The sequence below is a fragment of the Lontra canadensis genome, unplaced genomic scaffold (genome assembly GCF_010015895.1).
Source record: "Lontra canadensis isolate GAN:19392208 unplaced genomic scaffold, GSC_riverotter_1.0 scaffold163, whole genome shotgun sequence".
Taxonomy (NCBI): Eukaryota; Metazoa; Chordata; class Mammalia; order Carnivora; family Mustelidae; genus Lontra; species Lontra canadensis.
The window spans coordinates 1,423,074-1,444,652 of record NW_022631157.1 but is presented as its reverse complement, the minus strand read 5'-3'; the positions used below and the strand labels follow the sequence as shown (position 1 = coordinate 1,444,652).

The 21,579-nt window shown below is 34.7% G+C and overlaps 1 protein-coding gene across 7 annotated transcripts in view; it reads right to left on the bottom strand.

Moving 5' to 3' along the window:
- Window positions 1–21,579, bottom strand: part of NF1 (neurofibromin 1) — a 252,162-nt gene that overhangs the window by 162,934 nt on the left and 67,649 nt on the right. For 5 of the 7 annotated variants that reach the window (XM_032845423.1, XM_032845422.1, XM_032845416.1 and 2 more), the window contains exons 5-12: window positions 20,313–20,419; window positions 15,543–15,610; window positions 15,219–15,294; window positions 13,970–14,127; window positions 4,877–5,050; window positions 4,284–4,406; window positions 3,964–4,038; window positions 1,928–1,957 (exon numbers count right to left, since the gene is read on the bottom strand). In XM_032845423.1, coding sequence (XP_032701314.1) covers window positions 1,928–1,957; window positions 3,964–4,038; window positions 4,284–4,406; window positions 4,877–5,050; window positions 13,970–14,127; window positions 15,219–15,294; window positions 15,543–15,610; window positions 20,313–20,419 — 811 coding nt within the window. The remainder of the gene's footprint in view (window positions 1–1,927; window positions 1,958–3,963; window positions 4,039–4,283; window positions 4,407–4,876; window positions 5,051–13,969; window positions 14,128–15,218; window positions 15,295–15,542; window positions 15,611–20,312; window positions 20,420–21,579) is intronic. The other 2 variants (XM_032845418.1, XM_032845420.1) reach the window with 1 other exon arrangement.

Below are 21,579 nucleotides of genomic sequence, written 5' to 3'. Positions count from 1 at the left end.
AATTCTCTTTGGGTAGTATGGCTGTTTCTCCTATTCCCCCAACTCTTGCTTTATTTAAGCTAATTCCTAACAAATATCAAATTTTAGTTTAATTATGTAATGGACTCTTTAAACTCTGGTCAATTTAGTCATTTGACTTGCCCAAGCGATCAACACAGCTTGATTTCCATATATTTACTAATTTATACAGCTTGTGTTAACCAGCTTAAAGCAAAAAAGGCTGAATGATCACAAAATACACTGAGATAAGGGATGTATTCATTCTCCTAACCCCATAATATCTTGTCAGAAACTAATAACTAAAGAAAGATGCATCCCATATAACATCCTATCCAAACTATTATGCTGTATCTATAGTTTTAAAATCATCACAGTACCAGATGCATCCTATAAAATAACAAGATTTTAACAAGATTTAGTGATTTTCGTTAACTGCCATTTTTCATAATATAAAAATTTATTCATTTTAATGTAAAAGTTAAAGATAACACTTTCAAATAAAATATGCACTAAAAACTAGGCATCATGTAGTTGGCAAAAATTATAGTGTTTTGAGCAGTTACTAAATGTGTCTCTTCTGAAACTAGTCAACTAAAGTAGACATTCCTTTTTTTCTCCTTAAAACACTAAGTTTATTGCCACACAAATGGCAATACTTCTATGAGTACATAGTATGAGCAAACTATGGCAATTCTTCAAGAGATTACTTATATATTCAAGTGCCTTGAAGAGAACTTATCCAACCTCTCAGAAGGAAGAGATCATGTCATTCTCAGTATGTAAGCTATCTGTAAGGAAACTACAACTGCCATAAGGAAAAACCCAGAATACCAAAGACTGTACAGCCACAGCATGTTCCGCTGATTGCTAAGGTATCTAGGTCACATATGTGTTATTACTATTTCTTTAATTTCCCAACTATAACAACACACCTAACTTAACCTAAAAGAAGCTAACAAAGATTAAGCACATAACATAGATCTTATAATTCACCTCTTATTAGCATGCCATAATTAAAAAAGGGACAGCACTATGAACACCATTTTTAAAGCTGACAAAACTTTACAGTATAATAAAATTCAAATAGTGAACAGATTTTCAGATTTCTTAGGAAGGAAAAGAATATTTTAGATCTAAACACTGTACTTAGGAACTGAGTATGAATATGTTTCTCAGAAAGAAACAAAACAAAACTGCAAATCACTATCAAGTCTACATAACCCCTCAAAAACATATCACTAAAACTTTTGACATTGTGACAGTAAAAAACAAAATCTGTGAATCTGGCTAAAGAACCATGGAAGAAAAGAACGTATGAGGTGTATTGAACCAAGAATCAGTGAAAAGGAAATCTTACACTATGAATAAATTTAAGTTTAGGAGTCCAAATATCTAAGAAAAAACTTCATGGAATTTCAAGACAAAGTATTTCCATAAGGGTCTTCAGAAAGACTCTGCAATGGTCAATTGCATCAATCTGCTAGTTACTTTACAAATAGTCCTTTTCAGTCAGAAAGTACTTCAGATTCAGTATCCATTAGCCTTAAACCATAGGAAAGAAAAAACCCAGCCCTAACAAGAACGAATTTATCAAACATTCTATGATATGATGAAGTATTATCCTCTAAAGTATGCCTTTAAAAGATACTTTACAGACTCAAATTTATGCTTCTTGTCAAGCTATGCATTAAAGGTTACTGATGCTGAGTATTAAGCTTTGAAATACTTAGCCAATACAGGTTTTTCTTTATGAAAACAGACTGCATATTGACGTGACCTCTGGTACAGACACACTCCACCTTCACACATGCAGTACTCATCGGAGTACAGAAGGATACATAGCCACTTCACCATGTACACGGAGGCATGCACGAAGTACCACTCCAGGCATGCTTTAAACCCACAGAGGAGCAGCTCAGCCACTTACAGCAGTGCCAAGTCCATGCTTGAAAGTGCTCTATATATTCAATTGTAGACAAAAATATTTCACAATTAAAGTAACTAGCCACAAAGTATCAAAAAAGTATATACTTGGGTTTATTAAATACAAGTTGTCAGTATTTATGTAAAACCATCCACTCTAGTAAATGGAATGCTTTTAGTATTATAAGTCAAAGAAAAAATTAATAATATTTCAGTTCTGAACTACACATAAACCTTGGGGGGAATCATCTTTTTTTTTTTTTCTTTCTTAAAATGGCCTTGAAAGTAAACATTGAGGATACAAGGTCTTGGCTCCTACCCTGGCAAAAGTAAAGTAAAAATTTTTTAAGTTTTTAATACAAACTTATACCTTATCTGCAATCAGATTCATAAAGCTTTCCCTTTTGGGATAGCTATAATTTAACCTAGAATTTAACCCACAGATACTCAACTGAGCAACATATCATTCCCTCAAGGCATTTTAGTTGTTCAGAATGTCTGGGGATGGGAGGAGGGAAGTGGCCCAAATGGCATTTAATGAAATGAGGATCAGGGATACCAGGCATCTTGCGATGTACAAGGTAGTGCCACACAACAAAGAACTGCCCTGCCCAAAATGCCACTAGCACCCCACTAAGAAAAACTCAATGGGTCACTGAATAGATTTAGAGTTCTTTTTCCCTAACAGAAATGGATAAAAGAAGAGAAAACAGGGGCGCCTGGGCGACTCAGTCGGTTAAGCATCCGACTCTTGATTTTGGCTCAGGTCATGATCTCAGGGTCATGAGACGGGAGCGCAGAGTTAGGCTCTAAACTGGGCCTGGAGCCTGCTTAAGATTTGCTCTTTCCCTCTGCCTCTGCCCCTCCCTCTCTAAAAAGAAAAGAGCAGAGGAGAGAAGAAAAGAGGCAGAATTTGGTTCAACACATTCAAAGCAAATGAATGTAAGGAGGAACTTTTAACTCATCAGAGATACAATCTTAAAAATGGAATTTGATTATCAAGAGGGCAAATATACCTAAGTAATCAATGATTAAAGCCCTTTCTAAGGCAACCCTCTCAGGTCCCATCCCTCTTTGGGAGCTTTGTACTTACTATCAGCCAATAAACTTTGCTTTACTATCACTCAATAAACCTTGCTTTGCTGCCCACCAATCAATCAAGCCCCCTTTTTAAGGGAGAATAAGAAAAAGTTGACAATTTACATGTAAATGAATAAAAGTAGAGCTTGAGAACCTTCAAAATACTACTGTTCTTGACCAGAAGAACAGAATTTGGCAGAATTTTTAAGATTAGGAGTCTAAATATTGACAAAAAACTTAATGTGATTTCAAGACAAAGTATTTCCAAAACTGTCTTCAGTGAGACTCTGTAATGGTCAAATAGTTAAAACTTCATGGTCCAAATCTGATAAGGTTTCATTATCATTCTACTTAATGTATTCAAATCAGAGCCGAAGGTTTCACAAGTACCTTATTTTATCTGATATGCTTCTGTTATCAGGTCAACACCTCTATTTAAGCGTGCTAATATTTCATTTGTTTAAGGAAGACTAAAAAGTATAATCAACTATGATCTTACCATTTTTAAAATATATCATACTGGCCTACACAATAAATAGTTAACTACTTTTAACTTAAATGGCAAGGTGACAAGTCAGAATATATCAAATGCTGGGAAAAAGCTAGCAGTACTAAAATAATATTTAAAGAATCTGGGATGAAAATGTTCAATTATATTCTCAGTGGCACTGTTCTCAAGTGCTTTTGATGCAAATAAAATATTTTAGGTTTAATCCTTCCAAAGGATCCTATTAACTCCACTTTTCTCAATAAAGCCCCTCAGGTCAAATTGAATATGAAAAATACAATTGTTTATCAGTTACTAGATATAATCGATTACCTGTGAGAAATCTCCCTACATCATACATCTAAGTTCAAAACCTTTTATAAACCAAAAATGTCTTTCTTAAAAAGAAATAAAAAAGTAAAGAAAGGAAGGAAAAAAATTTTAAGTAATTTAGCAATACCTTTTGGACTTACATTGGTGATGATTCGATGGAGTGAATTTACCAGCACATAGTGAAATGTAGAAGGGGAATTCTGAGCCAGGCAAATCTACAGGGGCAAAGGAAAAAATTGTATACTATTTCTGTGAGAAAAATATTCAACACAAATGAGGATAAAAAGAAACAGGAAAAAAAAGAGTTTTTAAAAAAACAGAATAAATTCTTAAGGTCTTAAAATTAACATTAATATATAATATTGAGAAATACCAATTCATCTTTCTAGTCTTTTCACATTTATAAAGAAAGGATCAACAGCATCAGTAAACTTAACTGGATAAAAACCAATGCTCTCACCTTAAAGTGTTGGTTGTTGTGAGGGCTTATACGAAAGCAAGAAACAAGGCAGTCAATCATTAGATCCACATCTGCAGGCTGACTGCCTCTTGAGAATGGTTTACTTGGATTAAAAAGCAGGTTCTATGAAAATCCCGAAAAAAAAGCTTTTAAACAATCATGCAGTATTTTTTTTTTTTTAACTAGTATTTAATATCAACAGGGCATCCACATACACGGAAATAACATTCAGTTGCCAGAAGCACAAAGCACTAACGCTGTGGTTCATCAGTGTGATAAAATTCTTACTATACCAGATACGGTTCCTTTCAGGCCCCAAATTCTACATTATTTTAAAACCAGGTCTGAATATTTATGATAACCTTTAAGAAAACCGGTTAATTCTGTGTTTTCATCATATTCTAAGCCAATTTAGTCTGAGTTAACACAGAAACAACAAAAGCAGGTCTTATGAACTTACATTCCAAGATGATTCAGAACTTCAGCATTAGCAATGATCTTTGACAATGATTAGCATAAAAATGCTTTACTACAAGTTTATTTTTCCTTTAGTTTTCTTAAAGTTTGTAGTAAAGAAATAACAAGCATATTACCTTAAGATCAACCACCATGGACTGAACTAATAGGAAAATGACAGAGTTATCTTCCCAATTGATGTAAGTACTTGCTTTACACAGTTTCACACAGGCAATTGCGGCACTCTCCGTCAGCTGCCTGCTTCCGCCATGCCCGGCAAGTGCTTTTCGTAGACTGTCCAGAAACAACTTCTATAGAATTCAAATATAAAAAGAAGTTTCTAGTTAATTAACGCGTAGTTTCTAACATATCAGACTTGTCCAATAAAATAGTAAATTATCAGCTTGTAAAAATTATATTCTAAAACTACATCATTGTGATTTTTACTTTTACAATTTAAGCAGTTGTCATCATTTACATGTTTCTCAAAAAAAAAAAAAAAAAAAAAGATTCTGTTCTTCACTTTCTTTGCTGAATTATTAAAGGAATTTAGGACACAGTCCTTCCCAAACAAGGTAGTTGACTTCTCAACCCTGAATTCACTGATAATATTCTCTTTCTAAATATTTCTAAATATTATACTGTGGTGGTTGTGGTCTATGTCAAACCACTGATCCTTTTCTAAAGCTCCAGGCTATATTCAACCTTTATCCTTCCAACAAAGGATATACCCAAGGCTGTTCTATTGCTCTAAATAAATTCTGTTCCTCAAAAAAAGTTATCCAATCTTGCAATCTCAAGCCCTCTTTGCAGCTCACTAACAAATTTCTCCCTCTGCTTTTCTCCTAAATGAAAATCTCACATCTCAACTTGTATGTATTCTCAAATATAATGTGTCAAAAGCCAAACTGATCAAACAACAGCAGAATATATATTCTTCTCCGGTACACATGAACAATATCTAGGACAGACCATATGTTAGGCTACAAAACAGGTCTTAATAAACTTAAAGAGACTGAAATCATATGAAGTATTTTCCTGGGTCACCTGGGTGGCTCAGTTGGTTAAGCATCTGCTTTCAGCTCGGGTCATGATCCGAGCTGAGCCCCACATCTGCCTCCCTGCTCAGTAGGGAGCTTGCTTCTCCCTGTCCCTCTGTAGCTCCCTGTGGTTGTGTGCATGTGCTCTCTCTGGCAAATAAATAAAATCTTTTAAAAAAAAGAAATATTTTTCCTGATCACAATGAAACTATAAATCGACAGAAGGAAAACTGGAAAAGTTCACAGGTACTTGAAAATTAAACACCACTGTCAAAGAAAAGAAATCACAAAGAAAGTTAGAAAATATCTTGAAATAAATCAAAGTGAAAACACATCATCAAAAATGGGATGCACCGGAAATAGTGCTAAGAGGAAAATTTATAGCTGGAAACACTCACGTTAAAAAGAAAGCTCTCAATTCAATAACCTAACTGTTTACCTTAAGGAACCAGAAAAAGGAGAGCAAACTAAATCCAAAGCTAGCAGAAGGAAGGAAGTAATAAAGATTAGATCAAAGACAGAGAACAGCAAAACGATAGGAAAAAATCAAAATCGAAAGCTGGTTCTTTGAATGGGTCAAGAAATTTGGGAGACATTTAGCTAGATTAAAAAAAAAAACAAAAACAGAAGATCCACATTACCAAAAATCAGAGCTGAAAGTGAGAACAATACTATTTTTTAAAAAATAAAATATTATAAAATACTATGAAAAATTATATGCCCACAATTGGGTAACAGACAAAACGGGCAAATTCCTAGAAACATACAATCTACCAAAACTGACTCATTAATAGAAAATCTGAATTGACTTAGAACTAGTACAGAGATTAAATCAGTCATCAAAAACCTCCCAACAAAGGAAAGCCCCGGACAGGTGGTATCACTGGTGAATTCTTTCACACATTTAAAGAATTATTAATACCAATCCTTCTCAAACACTTCCAAAAATGTAAAGGAGAGGGAACAACTCCTAACGCCTCTCATGAGGTCAGCCTTACCTTACTAAAGCCAAACAAATCAGGACAAGGGAACTGCAGACCAATATCCCTAAAAATATTGATCAAAAAACCCTCAAGAAGTACTAGCAAACCAAATTCAGCAGTATATAAAAAGGTAACACACCATGACCAAATGAGCTTTATTTGTAGAGTGCAAAAAAGGCTCAACAACAATGATCAATCAGTGTAATACACCACATTAGTAGAATGAAGGTAAAAAACTCACATGATCCTTACAACTGATGCAGAAAAAACACCTGACAAAATTCAACACCCTCTCATGGTAACAGCACTGGATAAGCTAGGAATAGAAGAAAATTTTCTCAACATGATAACAGCCATATATAAAAAACCACGACTAACATCACACTCACAACAGTGGAAGACTGAAAGCTTTTCTCCTAGTAGGAAAAAGGTAAGGATGCCTAGTTTTGCCACTTCTTTTCAACATTATTAGGGGGAGCTCTAGGCAGAACATTTAGGAAAAGAAAAAGAAAATTAAAAAAATTAAAAGTCATTCAAATTAGAAGAAGTAAAATGGCCTCTGTTCTCAGATGATACAATCTTATTTGTACACCTTAAACACACACACACACACACCTGTTAGAGCTAGTAAATTCAGCAAAGTTCTAGGATACAAAATCAACATATAAATACCAGTTGCATTTCTAGACACTAACAATGAACCATCTAAAAAGGAAAGTAGGGAAATAATGCCACTGATAATAGCATTAAAAAGAATATAATACTTGGGAATTAACCAAGGTGGTGAAAGCATATACAATGAAAACTGTGTTAAAAGAAATTAAAGACATAAATAAATGGAAACACATCCCATGTTCATTGACTACAAGACTTAACATTGTTAAAATGTCCATAGCACCTAAAACAATCTACAGATTCAATGCAACCCCTACCAAAACCCCAACAGCATTTTTTGTAGAAATAGAAAAACCTGTCCAGAAATTCATATGGTATGTCAAGTAACAAGAAACAGCCAAAACGAACTTCAGAAAGAACAAAGTCGGAAAACTCGTACATCCTAATATCAAAACTTACTATAAAGCCACAGTAATCAAAACACTGTGCTACTTGTATCAGAACAGACTATATCAAAGAAATAGAATATGAAATCTAGAAAGAAATCCTGACATATAGGGTCAAATTATTTTCAACAAGAGTGCTAACACCATTCAATGGGGAAAGGACAGTTTTTTGAACAAAAGGTGCTGGCAAAACTGGATATCCACATGCAAAAGAATGAAGCCACACCCTTCCCTTACCTTACATATAAAAATTAATTCAAAACAGGTCAAAGATCTAAACAGCTAAAACTATAAAACTCCTAGAAGAGAACATAAAAGAAAATCTGTACAACATTGGATTTGGCAATGTTTTTTTGGATATAATACCAAAAAAGCACTAGCAACAACACAACAAAAAATGGATAAACTGGCCTTCGTCAAAATGAAAAAAAAGCCTTTGTGCAGCAAATGACACTATTAAGAAAGTAAAATGACAGTCCACAGAATGGGGGAGAACATTTGCAAACCATGATTACCATCCGTGACATGTAAAGAACTCCTACAACTCAACAACAACAAAAATAGCCCAATTAAAAAATGGGCAAAGAACTTTAATAGACACGTCTCCAAAAAAGATACACAAATGGCCAATAAGCTTATGAAAAGATGATCAACACTGCTAGTCATGAGAAAGATGCAAATCAGGGTGTCTGGATGGCTCAGTCAGAAGAGCATGCAACTCTTAATCTCAGGGTCCTGAGTTCAAGCTCCATGTTGACTGTAGGGATTACTTAAATATGTAAATTAAAGAAAAAAAAAACAACCTTAAAAAAAAAAGATTGAAACCAAAATAAAATACCACTGAACATAAGAAATTTCTGGGAGAATAGTGTGGAGATAATAGGAGATAAACAAAACATGGCATATACATACAACGGAATATTTATTCAGCCAGAATCCATTTTGTTGCATGATCAGAATTTCATTTCTTATTGTGGCTGAATAAATATCATGCAACAAAATGGATCAAGCTTGAAAACATTATGTTAAATGTCACAAGCCAGACATATAAGGATAAATATTGTATGATTCCACTGATACGAGGTACCCAGAATAGGCAACTGAGAGAGACCAAGAATAGAACAGAGGCTACCAGGGGCTAGGAACAGGGTAAATGAAGAGTTATGTTTAAGATACAGAATTTAAGAGAATTTTTAAAAGTTCACTACCAGATAATGGTGATGGTTGCAAAATACTGTGAATGTACTTGATGCCACTGAAATGCACACTTTAAAAAGTTAAAAAAAAAAAAAAACTTAAAACAAATTTTACCACAATATAAATAAGTATATAAATTTTTAAAAGCTAAACTCAAATTTATTTTGACCAAGCTCCCACTTTAGAATTTCCTTTTATCAGCCAAAAACACTGCTTTGCATATCTCACCTTTAACCCTAAATTTTGGACTTTTCTTCATTGCCTAAAAAATAAAGTTTCAACCCCAATTGGCTCACAGTATTTTCCAGATTGCTCACATATGCCTCTTCATCTTCATTTCTTAACATCACCTGCATGAATCTTCTGCCCTCTAACTACCTTTTCTGAACATCCATTTTCTTGATCTCCCTGGCTTGAACAATTCTGTCTCTCTAAGTTCTATTCTTCCTTCAAGTTCAGCTAAGGTTCCACATCTCTTCTTGCAGCACATATAGCCTGCACTATTCTCCTAGTGGACAGGTACTCCTGATATACAGCTTTGCATCCATAAAGAAATAACTGGGAATTCGATGGAGACAGTAGTCTAAGCCATCCCTGACTCCTCCTCTCTGCTAACTCCTTCATTTCTTGGTTCCTGGGGGACATAGATGTATTTCTCAGGTTCTCTTACAGTTAGATGTAGTCATGTGACTGAGTTCTACCCAGTGGAATATGAATGAAAGTGTGCCATTTCCAGGCCTGGCCCATAAAAATCCTCAGCATGATTTCCCATGTTTTCCCTTCTGGCCAGCAGAATAGAATCAACTTCCATTCAAGCTATGTTTTAAAAATGGCAGAGTCTTTGGGATGCCTGGGTGGCTCAGTCGGTTAAGTGTCTGCCTTCGACTCAGGGCATAATACCGGGGTCCTAGGATCAAGTCCCCATCAGGCTCCTTGCTTGGCGGGGAGTCTGCTTCTCCCTCTGCCTGCCACTCCCCCTACTTGTGTGCACACTCTCTCTCACAAGTAAATAAGTAAAATCTTTAAAAATAAAAAAATAAAAATAAAAATGGCAGAGTCTTTGCTGTCCAAGGTCCTAAGAAATCACAAAGAGGAGGGCTACCCTGTAGAGCTATTCAGATCAGCAGCTCATTACTGTTTCATAAGTATAATAAAGATCGATTGTGCTGGATCATTATACTACCTTCCCTAATAAAATAAAAACACAATAATAACAAAAACTATAAAGTGAAAAAGAGAAACACTTTCATATATAGTTCGCAGGGTACAATGTGTAAATGAGAGCCCGATCTGATCGCTTACGGTTCTATTTGTTGTTTTTCTTTGCTTGCTTTATAATAAAGAGCTAAGTGTGATCACCCATGCCTAGGAGGAGGTCTGCCACACTGCCAGAGTCTATTGGCTATTTAAGGGTTCAGGGAGCTCAGACAGCTAAACCAGCATATTCATGCAGGGCTCTCAAGCCCCTACAAGCATTCTCAAGAGCTACAGAGTAGTTCTAAGTGTAGTTTTAAACATTTACATTAAATTCTGTACCCTAAAGAAATGATACACATTCTTCTCCAATGAGAAAAAAACACTTTTTAAAGCAAATATGTACCACCATTTTGTTAACCACAATTAAATCTTTAAAAATGACCAAAAAATGTAACAATTTGGAAACTATAAAGCATTCTTCTAAATCAAATATGGTATCATCAAGTAAGAGACTAATAGACAAAAAGTGCCCGAAGTTAATAAAGAGACTGGCAAAAAAAAGAAAAAAAGGAAAGTAACTAAAGGAAATGAACAGACATGCAAAAGAAAACATGCAAATGACCACAAAACAGAAATGATCCTGAACCTCACTAATCACAAGCAGTAAAATGAGTTACTCTTTTTCATCTCATTGAAGACTGAAAAGCACGCAGTCCTGATGAGGCTGAAGAAAAACAGGCATTCTGATTCATATTAGTGACATGTGACGAATACTGGGGAATGTAAATCTAAGAATAACTATTAAAAATTTTAAAAATACATGGGTGTCTGGGTGGCTCATTCAGTTGGGTATCCAACTCTTGGTTTTGGCTTAGGTCATCATCTCAGGGTCATGAGATCAAGCTCAGCACCAGGCTCTGCACTCAGTGGGGAATCTGCTGGGGATTCTGTCTCTGCCCCTGCTCCTGTTCACACATGTGTGTTCACACTCTTCTCTCTTTCCCTCTCTCTCTAAAATAAATAAATAAAATCATTTAAAAAAAATTTTTTTAATACAGGGGTGCCTGGGTAGCTCAGATGGTTAACATCTGCCTTTGGCTCAGGTCATGATCCTGGGATCCTGGGATCAAGCCCCATATGGGCTCCTGGCTCCGTGAGGGGCCTGCTTCTCCCTCTCCCTCCTCTCCCTCTGCTCATTCTCTCTCTCTCTCTGTATCTCTCTCAAATGAATAAATAAAATCTTTTTAAAATGTTTCTTTTTAAAAATACAAATGCCCCGGACACAGAATCCTAGTTTTGGAATTCTAGTCTATAGAATTAAAAGCATCAGTTAACAAAAATATATGAACAAAGATATTTACTTAAGGATTAAATGTAATATCAAAAAACTGTAAAAAATTTAAGTATTCATCCATTCACAGTGAAATGGTTGAGTAAATGAGGCTCATTAGTGTAACAAAATATTACCTAACACAGGAATGTGTTAGATCTCTATCTACTATTCTGAGGAAAGCTAAGACACACTCTTAGGTAAATAAAGCAGATGCAGAGTAATGTGTATACAGTGACTTCATTTCGGGGTGCCTGGCTGGCTCAGTCAGGAGCCAGCTCAGCCATGGAGCATATGGCTCTTGGTCTCAGGGTCGTGAGTTCAAGCCCCAGACTAGGTGTAAAGAGTACTTAAAAATATATATATGACCTCATTCTAAAATATAACCATCTCCACCCTATGTATGTATGTATATTTTCATTTGAATGTTTGTATAAGCAAGTAAATACGAAAGGAAGGATACATACCAAACAACCATTAATACTGGTTGGCTCACAAGTAATGTGACTAGGAAAAAGTGAGAATACAAAAGAAAACAAATACTTCTTTTAAGCCAGAAAGATTTTTAAATCTAAATTTTTTAACCTGGAAAAGTACTAAAAAATACATTTAAGAAAGTGTATTTCAAAAATCGTGGGATGTTCCAGATACAAAGGTTACATGTTATTCCATTTATATGAAATATCCAGAATAGGCAAATCCACAGAGACAGAAAACAGACTGGGAGTTGCCAGAGCCTAGGGTGAGATAGGAATAAGGATTGACTGCTAACAGGTATGAGGTTTCTTTCAGGGATGACAAAAATGTTCTTAAATTAGATAGTGGTGATGGTTGCACAATTTTCTGTATATGCTAAAAAACCATGAATTGTACACTTTAAATAGAAGAGTTAATTTTATGGTAGTATGTGAATTTTGGTCACTAAAATGAATAAATAAAATCTTGGGTAGGAAGAGTATGACCAAGAACACTAGGAGATAAAAAGAAAAAGAGTTGACCACTATAAATTTTAAATATCTAAATAGCAAAAACCAAAACAGAAAAAAAAACCCATAAAGTTTAAAAAGAGAAACTAAGTAAAAAGTGTACGCACAACACACACCCCACAGATCAACAAAGAACAAACAATTCGAGTGCCTGGGTGGCTCAGTCAGTTAGTCTATGGCTTCGGCTCAGGTCATGATCCCAAGTCCTGGGATGGGTCATGATCCCAAGTCCCCCATCAGGCTCCCTGCTCAATGACGAGTCCCCTTCTCCTTCTCCCTCTGCCCCTTTCCCTACTTGTGCTTGTGTTCTCTCTTAAATTAATAAAATCTTAAAAAAAAAATAAATTCAATGGACAATGAGAAATCCATAGGAGAGGTACAAATAGTCAAACATTTGGAAAGATTTAGCTGTGATTATTCAAATATAAGTTCACTTAAGAGTAGTACTGAATTTGTAATAACTTTTTGCCTATGCTTATTTTCCCAATAAACTGAAACCCTCCCCAAAATTACTCTTTTGACAGGCTCTAAAGCAATCTAACATGAACAATGGTGTCCTCATAATGGAAAAGAGCGGCTACAGACCTGAGTGGAGTACCACAGCATCACAGACTCGAAAGGATTACCTAAGGCTACTTACTTAGCCATCTATTGCATAATTCCTTATCCAGTATTTCTACAAAGTACTGAATCATTCCACTGATTCTGAACATCTCCATCCACAGGCAAGTCATGGAGGAGCCCATTTCATGTTCACTCCACTACAAGTATTTCTCCCAAAGTGGCATGTATACATAGACAGATAGATAAATACATAGATAAATAATAAAGTATTGCCAAAACAACCTTCATACAGAAATTCAAATAAAACAGTAAGATTAACACCTTACCCTGCTCCATTTTTAAAAAAAAATTTAAGAGTCCCTTAGAATTAGCAGTTGTCATAGTACCAATTTCTCTATACAGCATATGTGGTATCCTACCTTCCTAATAAGATGCTATGAAAACTGTTCTAAAATACCTAAAATGACTTACTAGTCAATTTCATTAGCACCAAGCAGATACACCCCTAAGTACATGCAAATACCGCAAGTGATGGATTCTAACAGGACAACCCTTGCTGTGATTGTTGGAGAAACTATGTTGAACACTGACAGGAGTATCACTTAATCTTCTCTGGTAAAAGAATGAAACTAAAGAATTGTTTTTAAATCTTTAATTAATGAGAGTATCACTTATTTTCCCTTCAAAAGAATTTTTGTATGAGTATGTCTCTGCCAAGGCCAGCAAACAAAAGGACCTAAAGTGATCATAATTAGAAATGGTCTCCTGAAATACTGTGTTTACAGAATACTAAGCCTAAAGTAATACACACTTTGATTTAAAATGAACCAGATGACATCTGGACATAATGGAAATAATTGTGCCCCCCTCACCTTATTCATGTTGTTTTCATCAACCACATCCTTGGATATATCCTGGATTATTTCTGGACACAAGATAAGGAGAATGATTTGTAGTGGCCAAACTGCTGCTTTACGTTTGGTGCTTTCAGCAAAACCATCCACCAAGTCGAACAGTTTTTCTGCACACTCTGTGTGAAAAATACAATTAAATGATATTACTGAGTGAGAAAAATTATCTCTAGCATTAAACTAAAAGCCAGCACTATCCAAAATCCCAAAGGTCACATTTTTAAAAGATAAACTTGGAAGTTCATTTAAACAATGAAATTTCAGGTAAGCAGACAAGCAATATTATATTGTCTGTGTATTAAAAGAGCTATTTTGGGGCACCTGGGTGGCTCAGGACATGATCTCATGGGTCGTGTAATAGAGGCCCACATCGGGCTTACGCTCAGCTGGATTCTGCTTGGATATTCTCTCCCCATGCCCCTTCCCTGCACTCTCTCTTGCTCTCATTCTCTCTCAAATAATCTTTCAAAAATAAATTTAAAAAATAGAAGAGCTATCTTTTTTTTTTTTTTAAGATTTTATTTATTTGACAGAGAGAGATCACAAGCAGGCAGAGAGGCAGGCAGAGAGAGAGGGAGAAGCAGGCTTCCTGCCAAGCAGAGAGCCCGATGCGGGGCTCGATCCCAGGACCCTAAGATCATGACCCGGGCCGAAGGCAGAGGCCCAACCCACTGAGCCACCCAGGCGCCCCTAGAAGAGCTATCTTGATCCATCCTAGAAAAGGTCACATTTCAGAACAGACAAACTTGTCATGAGTCTCAATGTGCAGGCCTTAAAGCAAAGTGTCACGTACACAAGAAGCAAACTGGACAGCTTCCCAAAGGGAATCATACTCTCCAGAAGTCTGTATTCTCTGCATCACAGCTATGTCTCAAGAATTCTAGGTAAGGATACTACTACTTGATACACATCTCCCTAAATACAAAATGAAGCCTCACAGCACAAAAGTCTACTTCTCTACAAAGAAGAGCCATCAAATATCCAATCCACAACTCTAATTATAAAGATTAGAGCTTCATTCCAAACTTCTCTCACTATTTGCTCAAAGGAAAGGATCGAGGGAAATTTTGAAATATAAAAGAAAAAAATACTTCCTATTTAATACCAGCTGACAAGATGTAAAAGCACCATAATAACATAAATAATCTGGAAAGTGAAAGATTTTTACCTCATAAGGAAGAGTTTAAAAGAAGAATAAACATATTCTTACCAGCCATATCAGTCTGTGGAATCTGGTATAGCTTTGTAAATTCATCTGGATAATTTTCTACCCAGTTCCAAAAGGCCTATAAATAACAAAATATATGTTTTTACATGAAAGCAGGGGTATTTTTGTAATATAGTAAATAAAATGTCACACAACCCCAATTATATTAAAACTTCTAATTTCCTTCATAATACTGCAATGCATTCCTCCTAAATGTTAATGTGAAATTATCACTCAAATCATGACTTTTAATTCAAAATAGTAAAGACAGCAACATTTACAAGCAAAATATAATCAAATTTTAATAGCTAAGAGGTTATAACTTACTTTTTCCAGGCTATTTATAACTGCTAACTGTGCAACCTTCTTTAGGGCTTTAAATTTAAATGCAGTTTCTAGAAAAAAAAAAATTTTTTTAATTAACTCTAAAATTAGTTAACACAAATTCAGAGCTACTTGTAAAAACAAACAAACAAACAAAAAAACTTTCCTTTTACATACAAACTTTTGTTCCAGTATTATTTGTAAGCAACGTGAAGGTAAAAACTCACTATGTCCACTAAAGACAAATTCAGTGAAAAGCAAACATGCCTTGAATTTCAAAAGTTCTTGTTTTTTTCTTTTGTTTTTAATAACTGATTTTTAAAATATAAAACACATGGTCACTATAGAAAATTTTTTAAGAAAAAGTACACAACTAAGGGAAATTTAAAACATCATCCATGATTCTACCATTCTTTAATGAACTTCATTCCATTCCTTTTCATATGCAAGTTTAAGATATTTACCACAACTGAGATCATAAAGGCTAAATCAAACCTGTTCTCTTCATTTTACATAGTAACCCAAATTTTTTCCATACCATTAAAAATTCCTCATCCATATAGGATGACTCTAAATAGGACAGTAACTATAGCTTCACAGTTAAAACAAGTCAGCTACTTTCAATCTCATGTATTTCTTTCAAAGTCTTAGTATTTTCAGGTATTACAAATGAGCAAACAGTGTCTCTGAGGTTAGAGATCTAACAAACTACTAACCTGTGTTTCAAAGCCACAGTCTGTTCAAGTATGCTCTGGTGTTTTTCAGAATATTTAAGTCAGTGTACTAAGTCACTGGTTATTTAAACACTTTGCAACTGTACATTTAAGAGATTTCTAATATATTATTATAAATGACATTAATAAACACTTTTATATCCAAATATTTTCCATATTACTGTTCATTTCTTTAAGATAAGATCTAGAAGTAGAATTATCTGGTCAAAGAGATGAATATTTTTTAAGGCTCTTGATAAATATTGCCAAGCCAATTTTCAGAAGGGTTGGGCCAAATGCTACTCACACCAAGCAGCAAATGAAGGTAGCCTTATCAACATTCTTATCATCATTAAACATACTTTTGTTTTTATTTTGCTAATTTGATTGTTCAAAATAGTGGACTGCACTTTAAAAACAAGACTAAACATGTTTCCATAAGAATATATTAGATATTTTCATTTCCTCTTCCGTCAATGTGTTGTCCCCATCTACGAAAAGATTTATACCTGGAAAAAAAGATCCTTCTATAAACTATTTTAATGGTAACAGCCCCTTGGCAGAAAACTCAGCCCACAGACTTTGCTTGTTTTAACTGATGTATAACTGACCTACATTATATTAGTTTCAGGTATTCAACATAATGATTCTGTATTTCAACACATTGTGAAATAATCACAGTAAGTTTAGTTAACATCAGTCACCATATGTAGTTACAAATTTTCTTGTGATGAGAACTTTTAAGATCTACTCTCTTAGCAACTTTCAAACATGCAATCCAGTACTACTAACTACAGCTGCCATGCTACACATTACATCCCCATGACTTTTTACAACTGGAAGTCTGTACCTTTTGACTCCCTTCACTCATTTCGCTCACTCTCCCATCCCTAGCCCCACATCTGGCAAACACCACTTTGTTCTCCGTATCTATGAGCCTGGTTTTCTTTTTTAAAAACAAGATTCCACATGTAAGTGAGACATATAGTATTTGTCTTTCTCTGACATATTTCACTTAGCATAATTCCCTCAAGGTCCATCATGTTGTCACAAATGATAAGATTTCCTTCCTTTTTATGGCTGAATAACAGTCCATTTTAATAGAGAATGCATACATTCCCTTTTGTCTATTTTATATATAAGATACAAAATATTTCTTAAACATATGTATAAACATACATGTATATTTTAAATACATATATATATTTTACATCTTCTTTATCCATTCACCTGTCAATGGATACTGAAGTTGTTTCCATACCTTGGCTATTGTAAAATAATGCTGAAATGAACACCAGGTATACAGATCTTCTCAAGTTAATGTTTTCATTTTCTTTGGATAAGCACCAAGAAGTGGAACTGCCAGATCATAGAGTAGTTCTACCTTTAATTTTCTGAGGAACCTCCATACTATTTTGCTTGGCAGCTGTGCCAATTGACATCACCACCAACAGTGCATATTTTCACCAACACTTATTATTTCTTGTTGTTTGGGTAATAGCCATTCTAAGAAATGTGAGGAGATACCTCATTGTGGTTCTGATTTGCACTTTCCTGATGATAAGTAATACTGAACATCTTTCATGTGCCTGCTGGCCACCTGTATGTCTTCTTTGGAAAAAAATACCTATTCAGGTCCTCTGCCCATTTTTTAAATCACAATGTGAGTTTTTTTTGCTATTGAGCTGAATGAGTTCTTCACATATTTTGTATATTAACCTCTAATCAGATTTATGACTTGCAAATATTTTCTCCCATTCAGTAAGCTGCCTTCTCATTTTGTTGAAAATTCCTCTGCAGCTTTTAATCTGGTATAATCTCACTTATTTTTATTTTTGTTGCCTCCTATAGACTTTTAATGGAGGGATCTAGATACTTACCTTTCTAAGATAGAGATGAGTCTTTGAGTAATAAAACTGACTAAACAATTTAAATGTCATTTTTGCTGGACTTGGAAATGAGTAATTTGCTCTCTAAGTCCGTTTTAAAATATATTTTCCAACTTCCTTTGCTCTTGCTCTCCTTTGATTTCCAAATAATGGCATTACACTTTAAAGCGCTCTTGAGCCTTTTTGCCTTCCTACGTTTATTAACTTTACCTTTGTGACACCTACTTCTTAAATTTTATACACAGAGAAAAATTCTAAAATTTTATCATCCTTTAATTTAATGATAGATCCTAAGATCTTAAAATTTCAACTGTGAACTGAGTTGTGGTTTATTACAGTTTAAAACAATTGAGGTCCACTTAACATAACAGCTAAAATAATCCAGTTTATTTCTTTATTAAAGTTACTGAAAATGATTTAATTGTTGTTTGGTCTTATAATGGTAATGACCTAAAATAGGTAACAGAGATAGAACACAGCCTTATAGTACTAATCTACTTAGATATAGCCTTTTTTTTAAGATTTTATTTATTTACTTCAGAGAGAGAGAGAGCACACGAGCATGAGTGGGGTGGGGGGTGGGGGAGCAGAAGGAGAAGCAGACTCCCCACTGAGCAGGGAGCCCAACATGTGGACTCAATCCCAGGACCCTGAGATCATGACCCCAGCTGAAGGCAGATGCTTAACTGACAGAGCCACCCAGGCACCCCTAGATACAGCCTTTTTACATCTCTGGTGAAAGAGTTAGGGAGTTTAAAGCAAATATTAACAGAACAATAAACAAGGTATTTTGACAATTACATTGTTGAACTGTTGAGGTTTTCTTTTTTTTTTTTTTTTTTTTTTAAGATTTTATTTATTTATTTGACAGACAGAAATCACAAGTAGACAGAGAGGCAGACAGAGAGAGAGAGGAGGAAGCAGGCTTCCCGCCGAGCAGAGAGCCCGATGCGGGGCTCGATCCCAGGACCCTGAGATCATGACCTGAGCTGAAGGCAGAGGCTTTAACCCACTGAGCCACCCAGGCGCCCCGAACTGTTGAGATTTTCAAAGTTAATATAACTAAATCTTCTAGGTCAGACACTAAAAACATTTTTCATAATTCCTTAATCAATATACAAAATAAAATTAAAAAGTGTGAATCATATACTATAAGGTTTCACATTTAAGTTAGCCGGAATCTAGTATTACACAAAACTAAGAAACAATTTTAATGAAATGAATTTACTTATTTATACTCAGTTTATTAATAATGTCTGCTGACATTTGATTTATATTAACACTTTCATGCTTACCACAAAAATTCTCTCAATTCCTTGTGACTGTTTAATCAACATAATCATGCAAAGCGTTTTCCAAAGCTTTAAAATCACATATTAAGGGGCGCCTGGGTGGCACAGTTGGTTAGGTGTACCATTCTTAGTTTTGGCTAGGGCCATGAACTCGGATCATGGGAGCAAGCCCATGTCAGTCTCTATGCTAACTGCAGAGTCTGCTTGGGTTTCTCTCTCCCTCTAGCTTTGCCCCTCCCCCACTTTCTCGATCTCTGAAATAATCTTTAAAAACTTTTTTTAAAATAAATAAAATCACATATTAAGCATTGTAATGTCACCAGATGGGATTACAACTGAAATGTTCTACAGGGAAGCCAAAAGCACTGAAAAGGTAATAGACTATGTAATTCTGCAAAGTTAGTCAGAATGCTCACAGACCTGAAAACACAAATATCAGAGATGCCCATCACAATTCCTCCTCTTGGCATAAAATCACAAACTTCTGGTTCCATTCTGCAATGGAATTTTGATATCCTGCTAAACTATCTGCTTTTAGCACTATAACAGTTAAACAGATAACTTCTATAACCTATAGCTATCCTTAAGAAATGAAATTCTAGAAAAATTAAGTAACAGCACCTGTATATTTTTTGTTAAAGCAAAACTTGTAGTTGAACAAAACTTTCCATTGCCAAGATTTAAGATACTCATTTTTTTGTTTTAAAGGCTCAAAAGTTATTGAATCATTAAGCATTATTATCCATTTCACAAGGACATTTGCATTATAAAATCCATTTTGTTGTTCTACTTCAACACAATCAGGACAATTCATACATTCAAACACCGGTTTTTCACTCACCTTGATTAGTTTCAAATATATCTTACATTTAAACTTACCCTTTAGGAGTCGTTTTAATTTTGCACAATCCACATTGATATACTGTAACAACTCTATATCATGCACATCAACGTTGTCTTCTGAACAAACAGTCAATTCCTGTAATCTGAAAAGTAAAAGCCAAAAATAATTCACTATCTTAAGGAAAGTTCAAAATTCTGAGCTGAACAGATTCTTCTAACCCAAATGATGAGTTTATAAGAAAAAATATACATAAAAAATAAGACAGTAAATATTTCTTATAAAATTTAAAGGTACATAACTAATTCAGGGGATATAATAAAACTGAAACCAGAACAATCCAGTAGACTTCACTGTGTATACATAAATCATGTTGTACACATCAAATTTATACAATCTTTATCTAACAAAACAATCATAGCATGCAGAGAACTATTTGAAATACTAGTCTCTGTGCTATGTGTATTTTTGAAATTTTTCTGTATGAAAATAAACTTATTAATTTCTGATTACATCAACTAGACTTAAAAAACATAAACAGTATTTTATCTACATTTATAGGATACATTTATTTTGTATTAAAAGATGAGCATTTATTCCTTATAGTTTCACAATCTGTACATGTATTTATGTGATTATTTGATTAATGTCCCTCCCTCACAAAACTTACTCTAGTAAAGTCAAGAATCTTTCCAAACCCCAAATTTCCCTTATATTAAATAAGAAGCTACCACAGATGTAGAAAAATTTAACACTTAACAAAAATAGATTTCTTTAAACTTATAAAAAAAATTCACTTAAGTCTGAATAAAATTTTTCACTAACAGAAGAAGCTTTTCTTTTATTTGCTTTATTTGTTTATAGTCAATTCAATTAATTAACATATAACGTATTATTGGTTTCAGAGGTAGAGGTCAGTGATTCATCAGTCTTATATAATACCCAGTGCTCATTATACCACATGCCCTTCTTAATGTCCATCACCCAGCTACACCATCCCCCAACTTCCCTTGGTTCCAGAAACCCTCTGTTCGTTTCCTATAGTTAAGAGTCTCTAATGGGGGGTGCCTGGGTGGTTCAGTCTGTTAAGTGTCTGCCTTCGGCTCAGGTCATCATCCCAGGGTCCTGGGACTGAGTCCTACAATGGGCTCCTTGTCAACATGGAACCTGCTTCTCCCTCTGCCTGCTGCTCCCCCGGCTTGTGTGCACACACTCTCTCTCTGACAAATAAATAAATAAAATCTTTAAAAAAAGAAAAGTTTCTTATGGTTTGTCTCCCTCTCTGGTTTCATTTTGTTTTGTCTT